The sequence below is a fragment of the Eriocheir sinensis genome, chromosome 18 (assembly GCF_024679095.1).
Source record: "Eriocheir sinensis breed Jianghai 21 chromosome 18, ASM2467909v1, whole genome shotgun sequence".
Taxonomy (NCBI): Eukaryota; Metazoa; Arthropoda; class Malacostraca; order Decapoda; family Varunidae; genus Eriocheir; species Eriocheir sinensis.
The window spans coordinates 7,586,736-7,609,214 of NC_066526.1; the positions used below are offsets into that span (position 1 = coordinate 7,586,736).

Below are 22,479 nucleotides of genomic sequence, written 5' to 3' on the forward strand. Positions count from 1 at the left end.
ATATATATATATATATATATCGAGTTTCGCGCTATCCGAGTTTCGCGATCCACGAGTTTCGCGGTTAGTCCTAAATTCTTACCATCCCGACTTTCGCGCATTATCACCCCGAGTTTCGCGCCGCTTTGACACGTACGGGTCACGTCTACTTACCATCGGCGTCACGCACACTACCTTTTTTTGATAGTATCACACTGGACGTTTTCCTCCAAACATTCGTGGGTCTGGCAAGAGAGAGAGAGAGAGAGAATGGGTCGTTTTGAGGCCGCAGGTAAAGGCGGCTGCCTTACGATTGGCTGACAGTTCTGAAAACACGCTTGTGATTCGCTGGGAGTCCGATGACGTCATCGCCGATGCTCACTCTATCCGCGGCTTCACTGCCTTAAGGCAGTGTCACAATTCTCGTTTTCGTCCAACCGTTGGGTCAACGGGCAACAGCCGTATGCCCAACCGGGAGCGAGTTCACGGTTATCCGTAAGCTGGTGTCACAGGGCTTTTTTCTTCCCACCGAGTTGGCGCCAGCTAGTGCAACCAGTAACTCCAACTTTTCCGGGTGTGCGTCACACACAGCCAGTGGCGGTTGCCCGTATCCACATCCACAATGTAAACAAAGCACTTGCCCTGTATCAACATGGCGTCGTCTGCTAAAGTAAGGGCTGTCGCGGCTTGTGCTGTTATTTACCCAAGTTATGGACTTGTTGCTGCTGTTAAATGGAAGGAAGAAACAGTTGTGGGTGTGGCATGCCTTTGGTTCCTTCATGCCAGTTCTCATTGTCACTACTGCGCGTGCGCGGCCGATCCACCCATCTTGACTCAACTACATAAACACATGGATCGAATAACCACACACACACACACACACACACACACCAGACTCATTAGGAACCATTGCAGATGTTTCTGACAAACAGAAACGACTTCACCATTTCTTGAGTGTTAGAACGTATTTGGTGAGTGGCTCACATGAACCAAACCTAGCTCTTGGCAAGAGAGCAGTCGTCTTTAACACTGCTCTCTTCTTGCCATTGGGTATGTTTGGTTTGTATGAACCACTCACCAAATAAGTTCTAACCCACTCTAGGAAATGGCGAAGCCATTTTTGTTTGTGAGAAACATCTGCCATGGTTCATGATGAGTCTGGTGTGTGCGTGCGTGTGTGTGTGTGTGTGTGTCTTTGTTGTTACTCGATCCACGTGTTTATGTGGTCGGAGTCTAGATGGGTGGGTTGGCCGCTCACGCACAGTGGTGACAATGAGAACTGGCACGGAGGAACCACAGACAGGCCACACCCACAACAGCTTCTCCTGTCCATTTAACTGCAGCAACAAGTCCATAACTTGGGTAATGACAGCACAAGCCGCGAGAGCCCATACTTTAGCAGACGATGCCATGCCGATACAGAGCAAGTACTTTGTTTACGTTGTGGATGTGGATACGGGCAACCGACCTTGGCCGTGTGTGACGCACACCTGGAAAAGTTGGATTTGACGGTTGCCCAAGCTGCCGCCAACGCGGTGTGAAGAAAAGGGCCCAGTGTGACACCAGGTTACGGACAACCGACAACTCGCTCGCGGATGGGCGCACGGGCGTTGCCAGTAGCCACAACGGTTAGAGGAAAACGGCCAGTGTGACACTGCCTTAAAGGCGACTTTACACCTGGCAATTGCTGGCCGGCAATACAGCCGCGACGATCTAGCGGCTAGACCAGCTGGGTGCTCTCCGGAGCAAGCACGTTCACACGTGGGAGGAGCCGCCGGGAGCATCAAGACGTAAACTGCTAGTAAATGCAAGGGCATGAATTCATCCCAGACACCCCAAAAGGCTACTACCATATATTAAAACCACAATGAGTTTGGTCCATTAGCCTAATATTGTAGAAATACTTTAAGTAAACGAGTTTTACCTTCAGTAGTATTGATTGTTCATTGTTGCATTCAACAAAGAAGGGAGGAACATGCCATCGCAACCCCCAGGCATTACATAGTGTGATTGTATAATATACGAAAATAATCGTTCCTTATACCTCCGATATCTCGCAAAGAGATAAACATTTCTCGGATGTTGCTGCCACTCTCTCTAAAGTTGTTTTGCGTAGACTCAGCTTTTCATACAGCTTATCTTGTGTGTCCCACAAGTATCGATACTGCCAAACTTCTAGTAATGCCACCTCGGCCTCCTGGCTCCAAATCTTGTTGTCTATATCTGTCATTTCTTGTTTTATTGGCGCCGACATGTTGTACTCAGCCGCCAGTCGGCAATACAAGACGGAGGCGCTCAGCTGCAGAAAACTTAACGCGAGAAGGGCTCCCAGACCCAGGCAATACAGGCGCGGCTGCATTTTTGGTCTGAGTCTGGGTCTGGAAGCCCTTCTCGCGGCAAACACTGCAGCTGAAGCCAACTCAATACTAATGAAAGTAAAATTTATAACAATATATACCTAGAGCGCGCGAGCCAAACACTCGGGTGCGGCAACCGGAAGTACCTCGGCCGCCATCTTTGGGAGCCCAGTCCAGCCAACTCTGTGCTCCAGCCGACAACTTCAAAGTGGAGGTAAGTGGTAGGTGGTGATGATGATGGTGGTGGTGGTGGTGATGATGGTGGTGGTGGTGGTGCTATAGTGGTGGTGGTGGTGCTATAGTGATGGTGGTGGTGCTGGTGGTGGTGGTGATGGTGGTGGGTGGAGGAGTTGGCTGAGAGATTTACATAGATTTACATAGAAAATCAGACCACACAGACCCCATGGTCCAGACTTGGTGGTCTGTCCTTAAACCTAAGTGATTTTACATTAATCAGAAGACTCCAAAACGTTGCATTTCTACTCTAGTTGATATTAAGTTGAAGGAAGTGACGGTCGAGCTTATTTTTGAAGGAGTCAATCGTGTTACACTGGACCACTGATGGTGGGAGCTTATTCCATTCTCACTTTTCTAACGTTGGTGAAGAAAAATTTGGTGCAGTCTGAATTTACTTGTCTACATCTGAGTTTTACGCCATTGTTCCTCGTGCGCAAAGTGTCATCGATCATAAACAATGTTGATCTGTCTACATTCGTGAAACCATTAAGTATTTTAAAACATTCGATCAGTTTCCCTCGGAGGCGACGTTTCTCAAGAGAGAACATGTTAAGGGTAGAAAGCCTTTCTTCGTAGGATTTGTTGCGCAAGGAAGGGATAATTTTCGTTGCCCGACGCTGAACACCTTCTAATTTAGCAATATCCTTTGCATGGTGGGGAGACCAAAACTGTACCGCATATTCCAAGTGGGGTCTGACTAAACTGTTGTAGAGCGGGAGTATTACATCTTTATTCTTAAATAAAAAGTTTCTTTTAATGAAGCCCAACATTCTGTTCGCTTTATTTGCTGCATCGATGCATTGCTGTGAGAATTTGAGGTTTGACGCTATTTTGACCCCCAAGTCCTTGACGCAGTGAACGCTTTTGAGTTTAACGCCGCGCATTTCGTAATCAAACTTCTTATTCCTCGTTCCAACTTGAAGGACCTGGCACTTGTCTACGTTAAAGGGCATCTCCCATCTATTTGACCAAGCTGAAATTTTGTGCAAATCCTCTTGGAGGCTTTGCCTGTCTTCGTCAGTGAGAACCGAGTTACCAATCTTTGTGTCGTCTGCAAATTTACTAATGCGGTTATTGAGTCCAACATCCACGTCGTTGATGTAAATAATGAAGAGCACTGGGCCGAGAACCGAGCCCTGAGGGACGCCACTAGTGACCGGCGCCCACTCTGAGTTAAATCCGTCAATCACTACTCTTTGTTGTCTGTTGCTCAACCAATTCGCGATCCATTGGTTTACTTGACCGTCAATACCTATTTGCTTTAATTTGTAAAGTAATTTATGATGCGGGACTTTATCAAACGCTTTCTGGAAATCAAGATAGACTACGACCAGTGATTTGGTTACGTCATAAACAGTGAAGAGGTCGTTATAAAAGGTTAATAGATTTGATAGGCAGGATCTTTTGTTTCGGAAGCCATGTTGTGAGTCCCCAATTAATGAGTGGCTTTCAAGGTAACTCACAATTTTGTCTCTAATTATGCCCTCAAGTAGCTTACCTACAACCGAAGTTAGACTAATGGGCCTGTAATTACCTGGTACTTTTTGTCTCCTTTCTTAAAATCGGTGTCACGTTAGCCTTTATCCAATCTGAAGGACAATGCCTTGTCGCAAGGACATATTGAATACTGTTGTGAGGGAGGAGAGTATTTCGCTCTTTGTTTCTTTCAGCAGAGTTGGATATACTTTATCAGGTCCAGGACTTTTATTTGTTTTAAGTGATTTGAGGGCTTTAAGGACTTCATCGGGTTTTATTTCAAAGTTAGACAATGCATGCTCGGGATTCACATTAGTACTGGTGTTGGTGGTGGTGGTGGGAGGACTGTTATTATTAAACACCGAGGAAAAGTAATTATTTAATAGGTTTGCAACGTGTTGGCTGTCAGTCACTAGTGCACCGTCGCTGTTTGTTAAAGGTCCAATACCACTTCTGATCGCAAGAGAGAGAGAGAGAGACGTGACATATATGACATAACTCAGGTTTATACTCTCTCTCTCTCTCTCTCTCTCTGTGTGTTTATGAAAACCACCATCACCAAGACCACCACCACCACCACTATCACGTACCACCATCACCACCACCACGACCAACACTATCACGTACCACCACCACCACCACCATCACCACCATCATCACCACCATCATCACCACCATCATCACCATCACCACCACCATCATCACCACCATCATCACCACCATCATCACCATCACCACCACCACCACCATCATCACCACCACCACCACCAGCACCATCATCACCACCATCACCACCACCACCACCACCACCATCATCTTTGGGAGCCCAGTCCAGCCAACTCTGTGCTCCAGCCGGCAACTTCAAAGTGGAGGTAAGTGGTGGGTGGTGATGGGGGTGGTGATGATGATGATGATGGTGCTGGTGATGATAGAGAGAGAGAGAGAGAGAGAGAGAGAGAGAGAGAGAGAGAGGCGGACTGGCGTGATATATATGACATAAGTTTTATTCTCTCTCTCTCTCTCTCTCTCTCTCTCTCTCTCTCTCTCTCTCTCTCTCTCTCTCTCTCTGTTTTTTATGAAAACCACCATATCACCAAGGCCACCACTATCACGTACCACCACCACCACTATCATGTACCACCACCACCACCACCACCATCACCACCATCATCATCATCATCATCATCATCATCATCATCATCATTACCACCACCACCACCACCACCATCATCATCACCACCACCACCACCACCAACACCACCACCACCACCACTATCACGTACCACCACCACCACGACCACCATCACCATCACCACCATCACCATCACCACCACCACCACCACCACCATCACCACCATCACCACCACCATCACCACCATCACCACCACCATCACCATCATCACCACCATCATCACCACCACCACCAACACCACCACCATCATCACCACCACCACCACCTTCATCACCACCACCACCACCATCACCACCACCACCATCACCACCATCATCACCACCACCACCAACACCACCACCATCATCACCACCACCACCACCACCACCATCATCACCACCACCACCACCACCATCACCACCACCACCATCACCACCATCATCACCACCGTATCATCACCACCACCACCAGCACCACCACCATCATCACCACCACCATCATCACCACCACCGCCATCATCACCACCACCACCATCATCACCACCATCACCACCACCACCATCACCATCACCACCACCACCATCACCACCTTCACCATCACCACCACCACCATCACTACCACCACCACCACCACCACCACTATCTGGGTAGGCGGTGGATGAACAGATAGCAAGATGGCCCCGTGTTCAGGAGGACGCGAGTTTAATCCCCAACCGGTGCCACCGAGCTGGGATTTTTCAGCCGCCGCCGAGTTGCTAAAAACTACCCACATGCTGTCCAGAAGACCACCTATCAACCTGGACTCTAGATTCTAGGATTAAAGATGAGCTCCGGGAGGGCAGCATGAGCCAGTGCAAGATGGCGCCACTATAAAACACTCGCCTGTGCCAGAACGGGCTGGGCCGACCATTAGGACCCACCGGGAAGAAGCCTTGGACCAACCATCAGGATCCACCGGGAAGAAGCCTACCGGCGCAATAGGTCAAAAGACGTAAAAAAAAAAAAAAAAAAAAAAAACCCACCACCATCAAAACCACCACCACAGAGTGAGGGAAAGTGGGCTCCCCAAGATGGCTGTCACACCAGGGTAGCTTGCCTCACCCGCCGCCAACCCCACAACACGGGAGCGCGCGCTCTAGGTATTTAACTCTGTGGCTTTAAAACGACCTGTTCTCTCTTCCTGTTTTCTTCCTTTTTCCAAGGTATGTATTTTGAGATAACAAAGGAGTAAAGGAGGAAAAAAAGTGCGCTCCAGGGGGCAGCATGAGCCAATTATAATGGCGCCACTATAAACAGTTGCGTTCGCCATGACGGGCTCGTGGCCGACCATCAGGCCCAGATGGATAGTATACTGGCGCCATACTCCTCATGTAATAAAAAATAAAAAAACAAGCGGGGCAGAACAAATAAGCGCTTTTTCAGTGTTTTCAATACCTCGAGTTTCGCGATGCTTGAGTTTAGCACTACACCTTCGGAACAAAGCGAGCGCGAAACTCGAGAGGGTAATATATATACATGTATATATATATATATATATATATATATATATATATATATATATATATATATATATATATATATATACATGGAATGTAGTACAGCAATCATGACTGACTGCAGTGAAAATTAGTTATGAAAGAGGTGCGTGCAATGTGTCAAGATGGTGTTGAGAAAGTAACGAAGATTTGTGTGAGGATTTTGGTATTGGTTTGACAACAAAGACTGAAGAGTTGTTAAATGGGTGCAAGATACACGGTGCTTTGAGATGGTTTAGAGATGTGATGAGAATGAAAGAGGATGACTGGGAATAAATCAACCTTTGCCTGTTATGAGGAAACAAAAACAATCTGTGCTTCTCATACTTTTGTATGAGAGTCCTATATTTTTTAGGCTGTTTTCAAGAAAATAAATTTCTAAAGTTTTTATTTATTTATTTGTTCAATATTGACATCCTCTTTTATAATTATTAAATATGCTTTATAATGTATAAAGTGAACCATGATAATATCCATAAAGTCCATAATAAGATATATGTTTGTTTCATAGCTATATCAAAACACTCTGCTGATGCTGAGTACAGCCGCTTTGTTTGCTTGCACTGGTTGCCCAGCTGCTTGTAGTTTTGTTCCACTTCATTATCAATTTGATTTTTTTTTTTAACTAGATGTATGTACATAATAAATAACATGCTTCAGCAAGTAATTCCCAGTATTACGGAAAATTTGAATAATGCTGATACGTATTACTGGGTCTTACTCATCCAACTGAATTACATTTTGATTTAACTTACCTCAACAGATCCAGTCTAGGGACCTTGCAGTCTTCCCGGAGCAGTAGCAGCAGAAGCAGTAGTGCCAGCAGCAGGACACAGATGGGGAGCGAGTCAGCCAGATCCCACCTGTCCCAGCACTCACAGGACTCTGGTCGTAGTGGATCTCCTCTTACAAGACCTAAATCAGCATCAAGACCTTCTTCCTCTACTCATTTACCCATGCCAAAGATTACACTCATCAATCCAGGTAAATATTTATTGAGTGGTAAATATGGAAAACAAATTTTTTATGTATTTTCAGGAAAGGAAGAGACAATCATCCAGGCTCGGCACCAAGACCATGAATTAACACACATTTTAGTTCTTCCCAGGTAAAGCCACAGCTGAGCACCAAAGGCATAACCTTTCAGTTGTGGGCCCAACACAATATTATTGAGCTACCTCATAAAACAGTAAAGGTGAGTGCAGACACTACATCTTCAAGTGTGTGGCTGCGGTGCTCATCTCTGATCCACTGACCTTTTGAGACTGTGATAGGTTTATTGACCAATTACCCCGGGACCCAGGCCAATGTGAAATCTGGGGTTGCCACAGTTTACCTTCCCCGGATTTCCCCAGGTATCCATTTATCGACCAGCTCAAAAGGAAGGATAAACAATTGGGTAAGCTGCAAGCTGACTGCCTGGGCTAGGGTTTGAGCCTGGGCCCATGGAGTGGTAGCCACTTGAGCACAAAAACGTCAGGAGCCCAGAGTTACCTCAAGCTCCTGTGTATTTGTCAGCAATAGGAGAATCAGTATCTTAATGTACCAAATTAGTATTTGTAACTGCGGCTGAAATTACCAACTGCATTCTGTCACCCCTATTATTGCCGCACTGTGAAAGATGTTCTACTCAAGCTTATCTCTATGTGGTCTAATTTCTTAACATTTGAGTGAATCAGTATCTTCATCATTATTATTGCAGTTTCTCTGATGTTCTGATGTAATTATCTCTTATTGTGACCTATAACTGAAACGTAACATGTTAACCGTGTATTGGACCACCAGTGAACCGAGCAGATGTTTCCCTCTTTTCGTATTGGTACATACATGGTCCAAATAGCCCTTTCTAAAACCTTTTTGCAAACACGAGTGAATAACCAGTTTGTATGTACATTTGCATTTATTAAGGCAATAGGTGCGTTGCAATGGTATCAGGCAATAAAATAACACTTATAATTATGTAAATATTTATTTTTCATTTGCCAAAAATTTTTTTTCCTTATTCTTCAATTTTTTAATAGAAATTCAGTTTTCATATAATACAGTAATTCTATATGCATTATAATCAATATCAACATAAAGCAGTTATTAGAGAAACTGCAATAACACAGTGAAAAAATCCTGTAATGAACACTACGGAGTGCCGGGGATCGAACCCAGATGATAGGCACTGACTTCAACTCAAAAGGCTCTGGTTCAATCCCCGGCACTCAGTGGTGTTCATTATGGTATTTTTTCACTGTGTTATTGCAGTTTCTCTAATGCATATATACACCGTATTTGCCAAAGGGGTTGATTAAAAACGTTTCTAACCGTCATGTGTGTGGGCAGGGTCACCTTCACCTTCATGTCCACAGTGTGGGGCGGGGGCGTCAGATATAGGCCGCAGAAGTGGCCTCTGATACCTTTGGCATAGTTGGTATGATGCCCTGACTTCAACTTAGAAGGCTCAGGTTTGATCCCTAGCACTCAGTGGTGCTCATTATGGGATAAAGCAGTTATGAAATGTAACCCATTCGAATACATTATTTGTATGTAAAACAAAAACAACATTGAAACCCCAGTACATCGTTGCAGCCCACCAGTCCAATGAGATTGTGGAGAGAATGTTTCATTTTCTCATGTTCTTTTTGCAGTTTTTCTTCCTCCTCCATCACATCTCTTTTAGTCTCCTCCTCCTCCCAACTGTGAAGTGATCCAAAAGGGCCTTGACCAGAAAGGTGTCAAATGTCATTAAACGTTGACAGATGCAAAGTCATGCACTTTGGTTCCACTGTAGAAAAGCGTGAACCACTGATATTTTCTCTCCCATCACGCTTTGGTGCATTGGTGTACCTAGAATGCCTTGGTGTATCCATGTACCATTTTGCAACCCAATGATGATAATCCTCTCTCAACGGTTTGGTGCAACGGTGTATCATGCGACTACCTCAGTATATATGTATTTTATGATGTATATGCGTTTTAGTATCAATACAGTATGACATGTTTGAATAAGCTTTACATATACACACTACAATAATCTTTATTTTTTTCAAGAAATAAATCCGGTAGGCCTTTACAGAACACGATCAGTTTCTTCACAAAGCTCATTGGATGATTCAGACGATTCAGATTTTGTTGTGAACCCGGATGACCCTGATGATGACCTGTCTGAGGATGAGTAGGAGAATGGGGAGAACGAGGAGAGAACATGGGAGACATGGAAACATGGAAAGACAGGCAACACAAGGTCTTTTGGCTCATTACAAAGTTGCCTCCTCTAGAGCTGTGATCTGCCTGACAGCCACTTGGTGCCTGCAGGGCATATCAAACACTTTGTTGTTCAGTTTACTCCTGTTGTCACGAAGTAACGTTCGATACAATTTTTGAAGGAGTTGATGGTTTCTGCACTTACTACTTCACCAGGGAGGTTGTTCCAATGGCATATGACTTGGTTAGAGAAGAAACTCCTGCCATTGTCTGTATTGCATCGCTTTGCTTGAATGGGTACACCATCGTTTCTATTTCTTGAGTTGATTTGTGGTTCAAAAAAATTGGAGTGGTTGACATTACTGAAGTTCTTTAGGTACTTGCAGACCTGAACCATATCCCCTCGTAGGCATCTCTTCCAGTGAAGGAAAGGGTGGAATCCTCTTCGTAGCGTCACTGAATTCTCTCTAATAATTGAATGTCTTTTCTGTAATTAGGAGACCAGAATTGTACCTCATACTTGAGGTGAGACCTTAAACCATTGAGTGATATAAGGATAACAGTACTTACAGTGTCTTACAGTACATTTGAAGTTCCTTGCTGTAAGCCTGAGCATAGCGTTGGCTTTGTTATATGCTTTTTTACAGTCTTTGCGTGTTTCAGGTCACTAATGATTGTGACACCAAGATCCAATTCCTCCTGCACAACCTGCAGAGGCTTCCCATGCATGTTGTATGTATGGTTACTATTCGGTAGATAGCTGTACCATGGATTTTACCCTTCTATAAGATGTGAAACCCTCTAAGAGTGAAACATACCTCTTTCTCTCAAATGTCAATGTGGTGAAAAGAAGGTACTGCTGGGCAGGTGAGCGCGCTCAGTTGCCAAACGTGTTCAACATGTTAAGTGACCATGCCCCTCCTTCCATGTATCTTCCAAGCCCAACCAATGCTTCTTTCCTCCAAAGTTTAGCTATTAATGTCCACAACTACTGATACTACATCCTTAGTCTCTTTCAGTTCTGCACTTGGCTACTCTAATCTTACTGGCATAGGTTTTTCTGTCACTTCACATTTTGATCTTTTTTGGCATAGATTTTCTGTCAGTTCATAAATTATCACATTTTTTCTCAGCTGCCTCCCTTACCAGAGCCTCCTTGCTTTTGAGTACCTTTGTCAGATCTGGTTGGGATAAAAGACAGTGAAAGTATGTAGGAACAGTTCCATATAAACATGGAAGCAAGGAGGGAGAGGTGAGGAAGAGACCAATGAAGAGTAGACTGGTAATTTGTACCTTGGAGAGAATTGGCCTGTTCACAGCTGGGCATTTTGATGCCTATTACCTCCAGAATTGCTATCTTTCATTGCTAATTTGCAAAGAGTATTAGACATTGATTGCCATAGCAATGTGAGATAATATTGAGGACATGTCCATATAACATGATTTGTATATACAATAATACCTTGGTTTACGAGTGCCTTAGTTTATGAGCGTTATTTTATGGGCAAAAAAAACAAAACAAAAAAAAACAACTATAAATGTTTTGGTTTACGAGCATCCTGTTTGTACAAGTTGGAGACGCGAGTGTGGGTTCCCTTTGTTCGCTGCAAGATGAAAGTGCTCAGATCAGAAGGCAATAGGAATGGGGTCTCAAGCTGGTGTCAGATTGGGCTTTTTTCCTCCAGCCGCATTGGCGGTAGGTGCAACTGGCAACCCCAACTTTCCTGGGTGGACGTAACACACGACCAAGGTCGGTTGCCCGTATCCACAACACAGAAACAAACCAGTCGCCCTGTATCCACACGACGCCATTTGCAAAAGTAAAGGCTGTTGTGGCTTCTGCTGCTGTTACTCAAATTATGGACTCGTTGCTATAGTTAAATGAAAGGAAGAAGTAGTTGTGGGTACAATCGTGGCTTCAAAGACGGGAGGACAGGAGTGTTTACCCAAACCAACAACTTGCTCCTGGTTGGGTAAAAGGGCAACCGCAGTTGCTCCTAGCTCCAACGGTTGGAGGAAAATGCCCATTCTGCCTTCAGCCCACATTGTACGCTTGCAGAGGTAGCACCCGCACGCTCGTGTCCTCTTAAGTTTGTGCTCTAGTGTGTGATCTTTGTATTTTCAGCACTATATTATTACTATATTATTTATATTTATACTATTATACTATATTATTTATATTATTTATCATTGCTAGTTGTTAGTAAAATTACTTCTATTCTGTATAAAATAACATGTAAAATGATTTTTATGTTAATGTTTTTTTGTGGATATGGGACGCATTAATGGGATTTACATTAATCTAAATAGGTAAATTCATTTTGGTTTACGAGTTTTTGGTTTGTGAGCAAAACTCCGGAATAAATTAAACTCGTAAACTGAGCTATGACTGTATATTTCAGCATAATGAAGTTATTTTTATCATGTTACAAGATGAAAACCTTCACTACTTAAATGATTATTCTGTTTGAGGAGGCGGTGGCTGAGTGGTTAGCATGCCGGCGTCATGTTGGATGCGGGTTTGAGCCCTGTCCGCCGCCACAGCTGGGATTTTTCAGTCACCACCAAGTGGCCTAAGACTACCCACATGCTGTCCCAAAGACCACCAATCAACCTGGACTCTAGATTCTTTCTCTAAAGTGAGGCTCAAAGATGAGCTCCAGGTGGCAGCAAGAGTCAGGCAAGATGGAGCAACTATAAAAGACTTGCCCACACCATATTAGGCTGGAGCCAACCATCAGGTCCCCCCCCCCCAAAAAAAAAAAAAAAAAAATAAATAAATAAATAAAGTAAGTATGAAAGTGCTTGTGCTATTATCATTTTCAATTCTGAGTTGATGATAATATTGCAGGTCCTTTGCATTACTGGTCATACTTTCAAAATAATCATTTATGTAATGAAGGTTTTTATCTTAAGAGAATGATAAAAGTATATTCATTATGTTCAAACACAGTCATACCTCGGTTTACGAGTTTAATTCATTCTGGAATTTTGCTCATACACCAAAATACTCATAAACCAAAACAAATTGCCCCGTTAAAATTAATGTGAACCCCATTAATGCGTCCCATATCTCAAAAAAATATTTATATAAAAATCATTTTACATGTTACTTTAAACAGAATTAAAGTAATTTTACTAACAAATAGCAATAATAAATAAAACACAAATCAATGTGTTATGGTTGTTATTGAGACTCCTGCAACTGCTAACTACGCTTGAGGTGTAGGCTTTGCACCGGGGTTTAGCAGCCACAGTTTCCTTATTCTTGAGGTACTGGAATCGTGTTCGACCACCATCATGAAGCTAACCAAATGTACAGAAGCCCCCTGCCATTCACTGTTCACAAATTTGCTTATACGTGGGTAGGGTATTTGCGACACCCCCCTCTGAACGCAGATGAAAACTCGCTTATACACGGTCTGTAGCACCCAGCTCGGTACAGACACCCCAGATGGGGTAATAAAAAACACATGTGAAATAAAAAAAAAAAAACTTTTTCTATGCAGTTTATTGGGACAAACCATCCACATATTATTGGGATAGAGTGGAAAAGTTATTCAGAGTAGAGATGTATCAGACATCTGCATCCGCATCCAGGAACTTGACAGGCAACATTTATCACTTCCACCAGCTGCTGTTGCACCTCCTGTGGCTCGGCAGGGGCAACAGGCGTGCTGATGCAGAGATGAGGCAAGATGAGGTGCCATGCATGCGGGGGCAGGGGGGGATAACTAGACGTGTACTTGTCAGGTCGGGACTGGGAACCCACTGCGCCGCTGCCACATTCCGCCAAAATAACGCCCAATCCCGCCCAAATATTTACTTTCCCCGCCACCCCGAAATCGACAAAAATATTATTAGGTACGCATATTAATGCAATAATTAGCGGTGACCATTTCAAAGATCTCTCTCTCTCTCTCTCTCTCGTTAGTTTTTTTATACACCGAATATATATCCCGAATGACTATAGCCATTATTGGTGAGGAAGAATGGAACAGGAGATTAGAAGAGGATGGACGGATAACTACAGTGTTAGGTCTGTATGGCAATAGAAAGGAATCCGATCAAATGGTGAAAATTATGAAAAATTTCCATGTAAAAAGTTGGGAAAAAAGACAGAATAATTGTTGAAACTTACCAAACAGGAAGTGATAGAAGAAAGAAGTGAACAACCTAAAAGCGATACAAAGCGGAACAGGTTATAATAAGAAGAGAAGACAGTTTGTTTACCATGTGCGAGTGAAGGCAGCAGTGCTCTACAGTGGAGTTTATACAGCCTTTTTTAGTTTATCATGGCCTCCAAGTGTTCCTCCACGTCTTCTTCAGGCATGAAGAAGCCACGACGTGTGATTTACTTGTATGTAAAACTATAGATCAATGCTTAGAAATGCCTTAGAACTCCATTTTTTTTATTTGATCTAGATGGTAGAACAAAACCCTATTTTTCCTATTTGATTATAGTTCCGTTGATCGCGGATTCGCGGATCACGGGAATCTCGCGGAACCAAATACCCGTGTATGGCAGGGGGCTTCTGTATTATATAAGATTGAGGGAGAATGGAAGTTAGTTACGTCCAGGAGGGCATACAAGCCGCCGAGGCTCACACCCTGTTCCTGTTGCGAGCATAGCATCCGCCGTTCCTGTTATTTTTTTTTTTTTCGCAGCACCATTGCTATTAATAATCTTTCTGGGGAACATTGTTAAAGCACAAAGAACACACACTGTAGTTCTGAAAACACAAAGATTGCACACTAAAGCACAAATGCAATCAGACACTAGCGAATGGATGCTATTTCTAAGAGTTTACAATGAGGATTGAGACTAGGGTTGCCAACTTGCCACCCTTTCCTTAAAATACGGAACACCATTTGTTCCGTATTGGGCTGTCTGAATGCAGATAGAATTCAGTATTTTAAAGTTGTTGTGAGCGCGTTTTTTGGTGAACCACAAAACCAGTCCATAAAATTATGTTTGTCAAGGGTCGTCCTGAAATACATGTAAAATACGCATCGTAACGTCCCTCCCCCTTTCCTCCTGCCTTCACCAGCAGCAGGCGGCAGCTGACAGTCATGGCAGGCTAGAGAAATTTTAGGGTTGCCACCCGTTCCTTAAAATATGGATTCATTCTGATTCGGAGAATGGGATGTTGCGTTTCTTATTTTTTTTAGCTCAAGGTTGCAACTGTAACTCAGACTCTATTCTCATTGTTTTCCGCTTTGAGCACTCTCGTCTTGCGGCGAACAAAGGGAACCCCATGCTCACGTCTTCGACTTGTACAAAGAGACACGCCAGTCCTTGTCGAAAGACTTACTTGGTTGTCTAGGCTGATGCCAGCCGATAGAGTTGGTCTATTGGCAACCTCCCCTCCCCTTCCTGAGCTGTCACCCAGCAAGGGCCTGTGGTTCCTCCTTGGAGGGGCAGACATGCTTGAGCCCGTGTCCCCACCAGGCATGGGTCCAAGTACACGTACTTGTACTTGTGCTCGGACTTAAGTGCACAATATCATGTACTTGTATTTGTACTTGGGATCAAAAGATCCCTAGTACTTGTAGGATGAGGTGAACATAACTCATACACGGTCACGAGACGTACAAAGGCCGTCTTGTCGAATCAAAACATCGAGGAAAGTTTAGTTTCCTGCAGAAGAAAGAAAATGGGACACCAACAGCTGACGCAGCCATCTTGTGCCACAAGCCTCATGCCTGAAAATGCTAGGCGGGTTTTTTAATTTTTGAGTTGTCTGATGCAATTTTCTCGCTTCATAGTATAGTGTATGGTGATTGTGAATATGTCTTGACTTTGCTGGTGAAGGTTTTCATGGCAAATATGATCATATTGAAAAGATATTTGCATGGAAATATATTGTTGTGCCGAGTTTTTGTGTTCGTGGGAATCCCGTAAACAAACATGTGGGTAGTTCACGAGTCGTACAACAAGTGGATGCTAAATGTTATTGTAAAGCCTAGTTTCATTTGACGAGCATAGAAAACCACCGAAAAATTACGAGTTAAAACACTCATCACTTTCCAAATTGGAAGTCCTAACAAACTAAACCGATACCTCAAAGGAAGCCCACAGCCTAAGGATTACTTTAGGCATTTGGGTTTGAGTATTATTGCAAAGCCTGATTTAAAAAAAAATATATATAAAATTGTACAGGCCGTGAACACCTCGTGTAGGAGTCGTGACCCCCTGGTCACAAGCTGTACAGCAATTGAAAAAAAAATAAAACCTTCCTATGGAGATAAAATATTCTCTGGGGAAGCTCAACAGATACTCATAGAGGAAGCCCATTTCCTGAGGAGTTTTATGCACTCTTTGTTTTGCCTGCTAGGGCAAATACAGATTTTTAATGAATATTTTCCCCCTAATAGTATGGGTTGTGTCCACCTCACCCTACTTGTATTCATATTTGGACTCCAAGTACTCAACAGTTTTACGAGAGCTTTCGAGTATACGTATTTGAGTACAACAAAAACTGCAAACATGTGGTTGGTGTAGTGTTTGAAGACCTGCATGTGTGGAGGTGAGGCCAGATTAAAGGATTAACAAAGGTGTGTCCTAAGCTTGGGGCTTGGGGAGGCCAGGTGGCCTTGGCCCTGAGATAAGGTGACACTGAGGTCATGTCATATGACCAGGGCAAAGAGGGGTTAGCAGTTTGCCACTTGTCAAAAAGCAGAAAAAGCAGAAAAATCACGAGGCTAAATTAGTAAAAATTACTTGAACTTGGACTCATGTACAGAGTAAAAGAACTTGTACTTGGATTCGAGTTCCCCATAAAACTGAGTACTTATATTCATACTTGGATTCGTGATACAGAAGTGGAATCGTACTTGGACTCGAGTACGAAAAAATATACTCCCCACCCTTGAGGTGGCGACAAAATGAAAAAAAAATGAAAAGAGAAGACGTACAAACAGGATTCTCATATACCGTCTCTGCTCGTAAACCAAGGCAATTTTTGTGATATTTTGCTTGTAAATCAAAACACTCGTAAACTAAGGCACTCGTAATCCGAGGTATGAATATAGAAATCAAGTTATATGGAGATGTCTTTAATACTATCATATTTTATTTTTATTTTTACATCTAAGGAGACAGTTCAAGGGCGTAAAAAAAAAAAAAAAAAAAAAAAAAAAAGCCTGCTACTTACTGGTCCTAAATAGAGGTCAAAAGAGTGGCCAAAAAGAGAGGTCGATTTCAGGAGGAGAGGTGTCCTGATACCCTCCTCTTGAAAGAGTTCAAGTCGTAGGCAGGAGGAAAAACAGATGAAGGAAGATTGTTCCACAGGTCACCAGCGTGAGGGATGAAAGAGTGAAGATGCTGGGTGACTCTTGCATAAGCAGTTTGGACAGTATAGGGATGAGCATAAGTAGAAAGTCGTGTGCAGCGGGGCCGCGGAAGGGGGGGAGGCATGCAGTTAGCAAGCTCAAAAGAGCAGTCAGCATGAAAATATTGATAGAAGATAGAAAGAGAGGCAACATGGCGGCGGAATTTAAGAGGTAGAAGACTATCAGTATGAGGAGGAGAGCTGATGAGACGAAGAGCCTTTGACTCCACTCTGTCAAGGAGAGCTGTGTGAGTGGAGCCCCGCCACGCATGAGATGCACACTCCATACGAGGGCGGACAAGGCCCCTGTATATGGATAGCAACTATGCAGGAGAGAAGAACTGGCGGAGACGGTACAGAACGCCCAGCCTCGAGGAAGCTGATTTAGTAAGAGATGAGATATGAAGTTTCCAGTTGAGATTTTGAGTTAAGGATAGACCGAGGATGTTTAGTGTTGAAGAAGGTGATAGCTGAGTGTTGTCAAAGAACAGGGGATAGTTGTTTGGAAGATTGTGTCAAGTGGATAGGTGGAGAAACTGTGTTTTTGAGACGTTGAAGGACATCAGGTTCCTCTTGCCCCAGTCGGAAATAGAAGTAAGGTCTGAGGCTAAGCGTTCTGTTGCCTCCAGCCTTGAATCGTTAAGCTCCTGTAGGGTGGGTCTTCTATTAAAAGAAGTTGAGTAATGCAGAGTGGAGTCATCGGTGTAAGAATGGATAGGACAGTTCGTTTTGGAAAGAAGATCATCGATGAACAACAGAAAGAGAGTGGGAGATAGGACAAAACCCTGTGGGACACCACTGTTAATAGATTTAGGGAAAGAACAGTGACCGTCTACCACAGCAGAAATAGAACGGTCAGAAAGGAAACTGGAGATAAAGGTACAGAGAGAAGGATAGAAACTATAGGAGGGTAGTTTGGAAAGCAAAGATTTGTGCCAGACCCTATCAAAAGCCTTTGATATGTCCAGCGCAATAGCAAAGATTTCGCTGAAACGGCTAAGAGAGAATGACCAAGAGTCAGTTAGGAAGGCAAGGAGATCACCAGTAGAACACCCCTTGCGGAACCCATACTGGTGATCAGATAGAAGGTCAGAAGTGGAAAGGTGCTTTTGAATCTTCCGGTTAAGGATTGATTCAAAGCTTTAGATAGACAAGAAAGTAAAGCTATAGGACAGTAGTTTGAGGGATTGGAACGGTCACCCTTCTTAGGCACAGGCTATATGAAGGCATACTTACAGCAGGAAGGAAAGGTAGATGTTGACAGGCAGAGGCGAAAGAGTTTGAAGGCAGGGTGACAGCACAGTGGCACAGTTTTTAAAGACAATAGGAGGCACTCCATCAGGTCCATAAGCCTTCCGAGGATTGAGGCCAGAAAGGGCATAGAAAACATCATTTTGAAGAATGTTTTTGACAGGCATAAAAGAGTCAGAGGGGGGATGAGTAGGAGGAATATGCCCAGAATCGTCCAGAGTGGAGTTTTTAGAAAAAGTTTGAGAGAAGAGTTCAGCCTTAGAGATAGATGAGACGGCAGTTTTGCCGTCAGGACTGAGGAGTGGAGGGAAAGATGAAGAAGTGAAGTTGGAGGAGATGTTTTTGGCTAGATGCCAGAAGTCACAGGAAGAGTTAGAGAAAGCAAGGTTTTGGCATTTTCTATTAATGAAAGAATTTTTGGTTAGTCGGAGAATAGATTTGGCATGATTTCGGGCAGAGATGTAAAGTTCATAATTAGCATTAGTTTGAAGGCTCTGGTACCTTTTGTGAGCTGCCTCTCTATCGTTGACAGCACGAGAACAAGTGTGATTAAACCAAGGGTTTTTAGCGTGAGGAGTAGAGAAAGTACGTGGAATGAATGCCTCCATTCCAGAGACAATCCCCTCTGTGATGCGCTGAGCACACACAGAGGGGTCTTGCTCCTGGAAGCAATAATCATTCCACGGGAAATCGGAAAAGTACATCCTCAGGTCATCCCACCGAGCTGAAGCAAAATGCCAGAAGCATCGCCTCTTCGATGGGTCCAGAGGGTGTACAGGAGTGATAGGACAGGATACAGAAATAAGGTTGTGATTGTAGGAGCCCAACGGAGAGAACAGTTTGACAGAGTAAGCAGAAGGGTTTGAGGTAAGGAAGAGGTCTAGAATGTTGAGCCTGTCTCCAAGACGGTCAGGAATATGTGTAGGGTGCTGGACCAACTGCACTAGATCGTTGAGGATAGCAAAGTTGTAGGCTTGTTCACCAGGCTGGTCAGTGAAAGAGGATGAAAGCCAAAGCTGGTGGTGAACATTGAAATCTCCTGGGATGGAGATTTCAGCGAAGGGAGAGTGGGTCAAGATGTGCTCCACTTTAGAGTTCAAGTAGTCAAAGAATTTTACATAGTAGAGTTAGGTGAGAGATAAACAGCACAGATGTATTTAGTAATAGAATGACAATGAAGTCTTATCCAGATGGCGGAAAATTCTGAAGAGTCAAGGTCGTGGGCACAAGAGCAAGTGATGCCGTTGCGCAAGTAGGCGCAACATCCAGCTTTGGATTGAAATTTAGGATAGAGATGGTAGGAGGGAACAGGGTAGAGAATGCTGTCAGTAGCCTCAGAAACCTGTGTTTCGGTGAGGAAGAGAAGGTTAGGTTTAGAGGAAGAGAGATGGTGTTCCACAGAATGAAAATTAGAATGAAGACTGCGAATGTTGCAGAAATTGAAAAGAAAGAGGTTCGAGGAGTTATCAAGACACCTCTCAGGTCGGCAGCCAGAGGGGGAGTCCTCCTGGGGGAATTTGTGGTCCCCCCCCCTGGCGGGGACTCCGAGGCAGGGTGAAGGTGCGCCATTTTGAAATTTTAATTTTGGGAAAAGGTGTGTATGTTGTGTGAATGTTGTGTGGTGTGGATAGAGAGAGGATCTGTCTTTAGAGAGCATGCTGAACTACTCTCCGGTGTTGGTGAGACAATAAGGAAACGGTTAGTGAGGACATGGGAAGGGTCTTTGGAGGGCTTCAGCTCCCTTCTCACCTCCCATATATACATTGCTATGGCAATCAATGTCAAATTCTCTTTGCAAATTGACAATGAAAGATAGCAAAGTCACTCCTCTGCCCAAGGAGGTTAAGAGAAAATCAATTTTGGTGGTAGCAGGCATCAAAATGCCAGGCTGTGAACAGGCCAATTATGAAAGGAAGTGTGCGCATGGGAGTAAAGAACAGTATAAAAAAGGATTATCCTCCCAACTTTGTCATAAGTATCAAATACATGAATGTGGAATGAAGCACAGAAATCACAAATACATGTACATATAGCTAGAATGAGCTATATAAGAGATGCATGTGGTGTGTCTGAATGGGATGGAGAAAGCAATGGAATCATGTTTGAGAGTTTCTGGTGTGGGTGTAACAGCAAAGGGTGTGGATTGTGGAGTGGTTGATTGGGTGCTCTGAAATGATTTGGACATGTGAGTATAATGAATGAGGAGTACTTTATGAGGAGTATTTGAAAGCAGGATTGAGGGAGAGGGTGTGAGGGGGAGACCACTAGTAAAATGGATCAATAGAGTGCATGAGTATAAGAGAGAAAGTTGGTAGATGAGGGATTGAGTGATGAGAGGGATTGCCAGATCAGGGAAAGTTGAAAAGCTTCTGCTGTGATCACCCTGGTTTTCTTTCCTTTGCTGTTCTATACCCCTCTCAGGTTGACTTCCTTGCTATCATATTCTCTTCAAGTTGCCTCTTAATTTTATCTTGTTTCTCCTTCAATAGTTTATTTTCCCTCTCAACATTATTATTTAATTTTTGGATGATTCATTTCTTCTTTTTAGGTCTGCTACCTCATTTTCTTTCCCAGTACAAATGGAGGTAATGGTCCTCAGCTGGAATATCATTGGGGAGGCAGTGGCTGAGTGGTCAGCGTGCGGGCACAGTGTCCAGGAGGACTTAGGTTTGCATCCCGCCTGCCGCAAAAAACAAGCTGGCAATTTTTCATCTGTTGCCAAGTGGCATAAGACTACTCACATTCTGTCTTGAAGACCACCTATCAAACTGGACTTTAAATTTTCTCAAAGAGGATCAAAGAAAAGCTCTGGGGAACAGTATGAGCCAAAACAAGATGTTACATGGCCATAAACCCTTGCCTGCACCATAATGGGCTGGGCCCGACCACCAGGCCCCATCAAAAAAGCCTATTGGCACCATACCCGCCCCCCCCCCAAAAAAAATAATAATAATAAAAAAATAAGGGTGTATGTGTGTGGAAAGACACCTGAATCTGCCTCTGAAGATTAGTCAGGCATCAGTATCTTTAAAAGAAGCGATTATAACAACTGAATTCGTGTTTCTTTGAATTTGAACATCTAGTTTACATTACATGTAATACATTTTGTATTCATTTAAGTGATTGATGAAGAATTGAACTGACAAATCTTTCATTTTCATTTCTGTCATAGTGCATTATCACCAAGTTCTCATGTACCAGTCATGCATTCACTTCCAGCCTTTTATATGCCATTTCAATCTAGTAATTCCATTAATTCAAAGACTTTGTTTCAGCTTTCCCACCTAAGGAACAAAGGAGAGCACACCACTATCAAGGGAAGAAACTTTACAAGAGGCCGAACAAACATCCGTAGGTAAAGCTACTGACAACTTTATTGGAATTAAAACTCAAGGGAAGTTTCTTATTTATCTTTTGATCAGTGAAATAATTAAAATGTGAATATACGTTTTTGATATTTTATATAATTATACATTAAATGATTAATTTCTTACTATTCCATATGAAATGAGAATATTTAATTCACAAATCGCTTTATAGAGAAGAATGAGAGTAGGCAAAGTGACAACCATTGGAAAGGTGGACATGACTGATGGCATGTTTGTGAAAGGAAGTGAGGCATAAATTTTTCATCTTTTGAGTTGAACCCTTTTAGAAGGTGCACTGGAACACCCATGTACTGAACAGTTACTTGCCAAGGCTACTGAGCCTCACCACCTGGGTACAGCCCATGCCCTTGTGTTCCTCATGTGCCTTTGCAGTGCTAAATCATAATTTTGAAACTATTATGGTTTGTTATATAATGAGAATATATGTTGTGTTAGTAATAGCAAGGCATATTGAAGGGGTCAGGGAAACTGAGAAGTAAAGTAGGAGATATAAGGATATACAAAATTTCTCAAGGGTTGAGGCTTAAGATTAAGGTTGAAGGAGGCAGGATTAACCCTA

General features: G+C 43.3%; 1 protein-coding gene across 2 annotated transcripts in view; it reads left to right on the forward strand.

Moving 5' to 3' along the window:
- The window catches only part of LOC127000274 (golgin subfamily A member 6-like protein 1), a 90,548-nt gene extending 68,568 nt beyond the window's left edge, over positions 1-21,980 (forward strand). For both annotated transcript variants that reach the window (XM_050863739.1, XM_050863738.1), the window contains exons 17-18: positions 7,518-7,738; positions 21,807-21,980. In XM_050863739.1, coding sequence (XP_050719696.1) covers positions 7,518-7,738; positions 21,807-21,886 — 301 coding nt within the window. In that variant the 3' untranslated portion in view covers positions 21,887-21,980. The remainder of the gene's footprint in view (positions 1-7,517; positions 7,739-21,806) is intronic.
- The last annotated feature ends 499 nt before the right edge of the window (positions 21,981-22,479 follow it).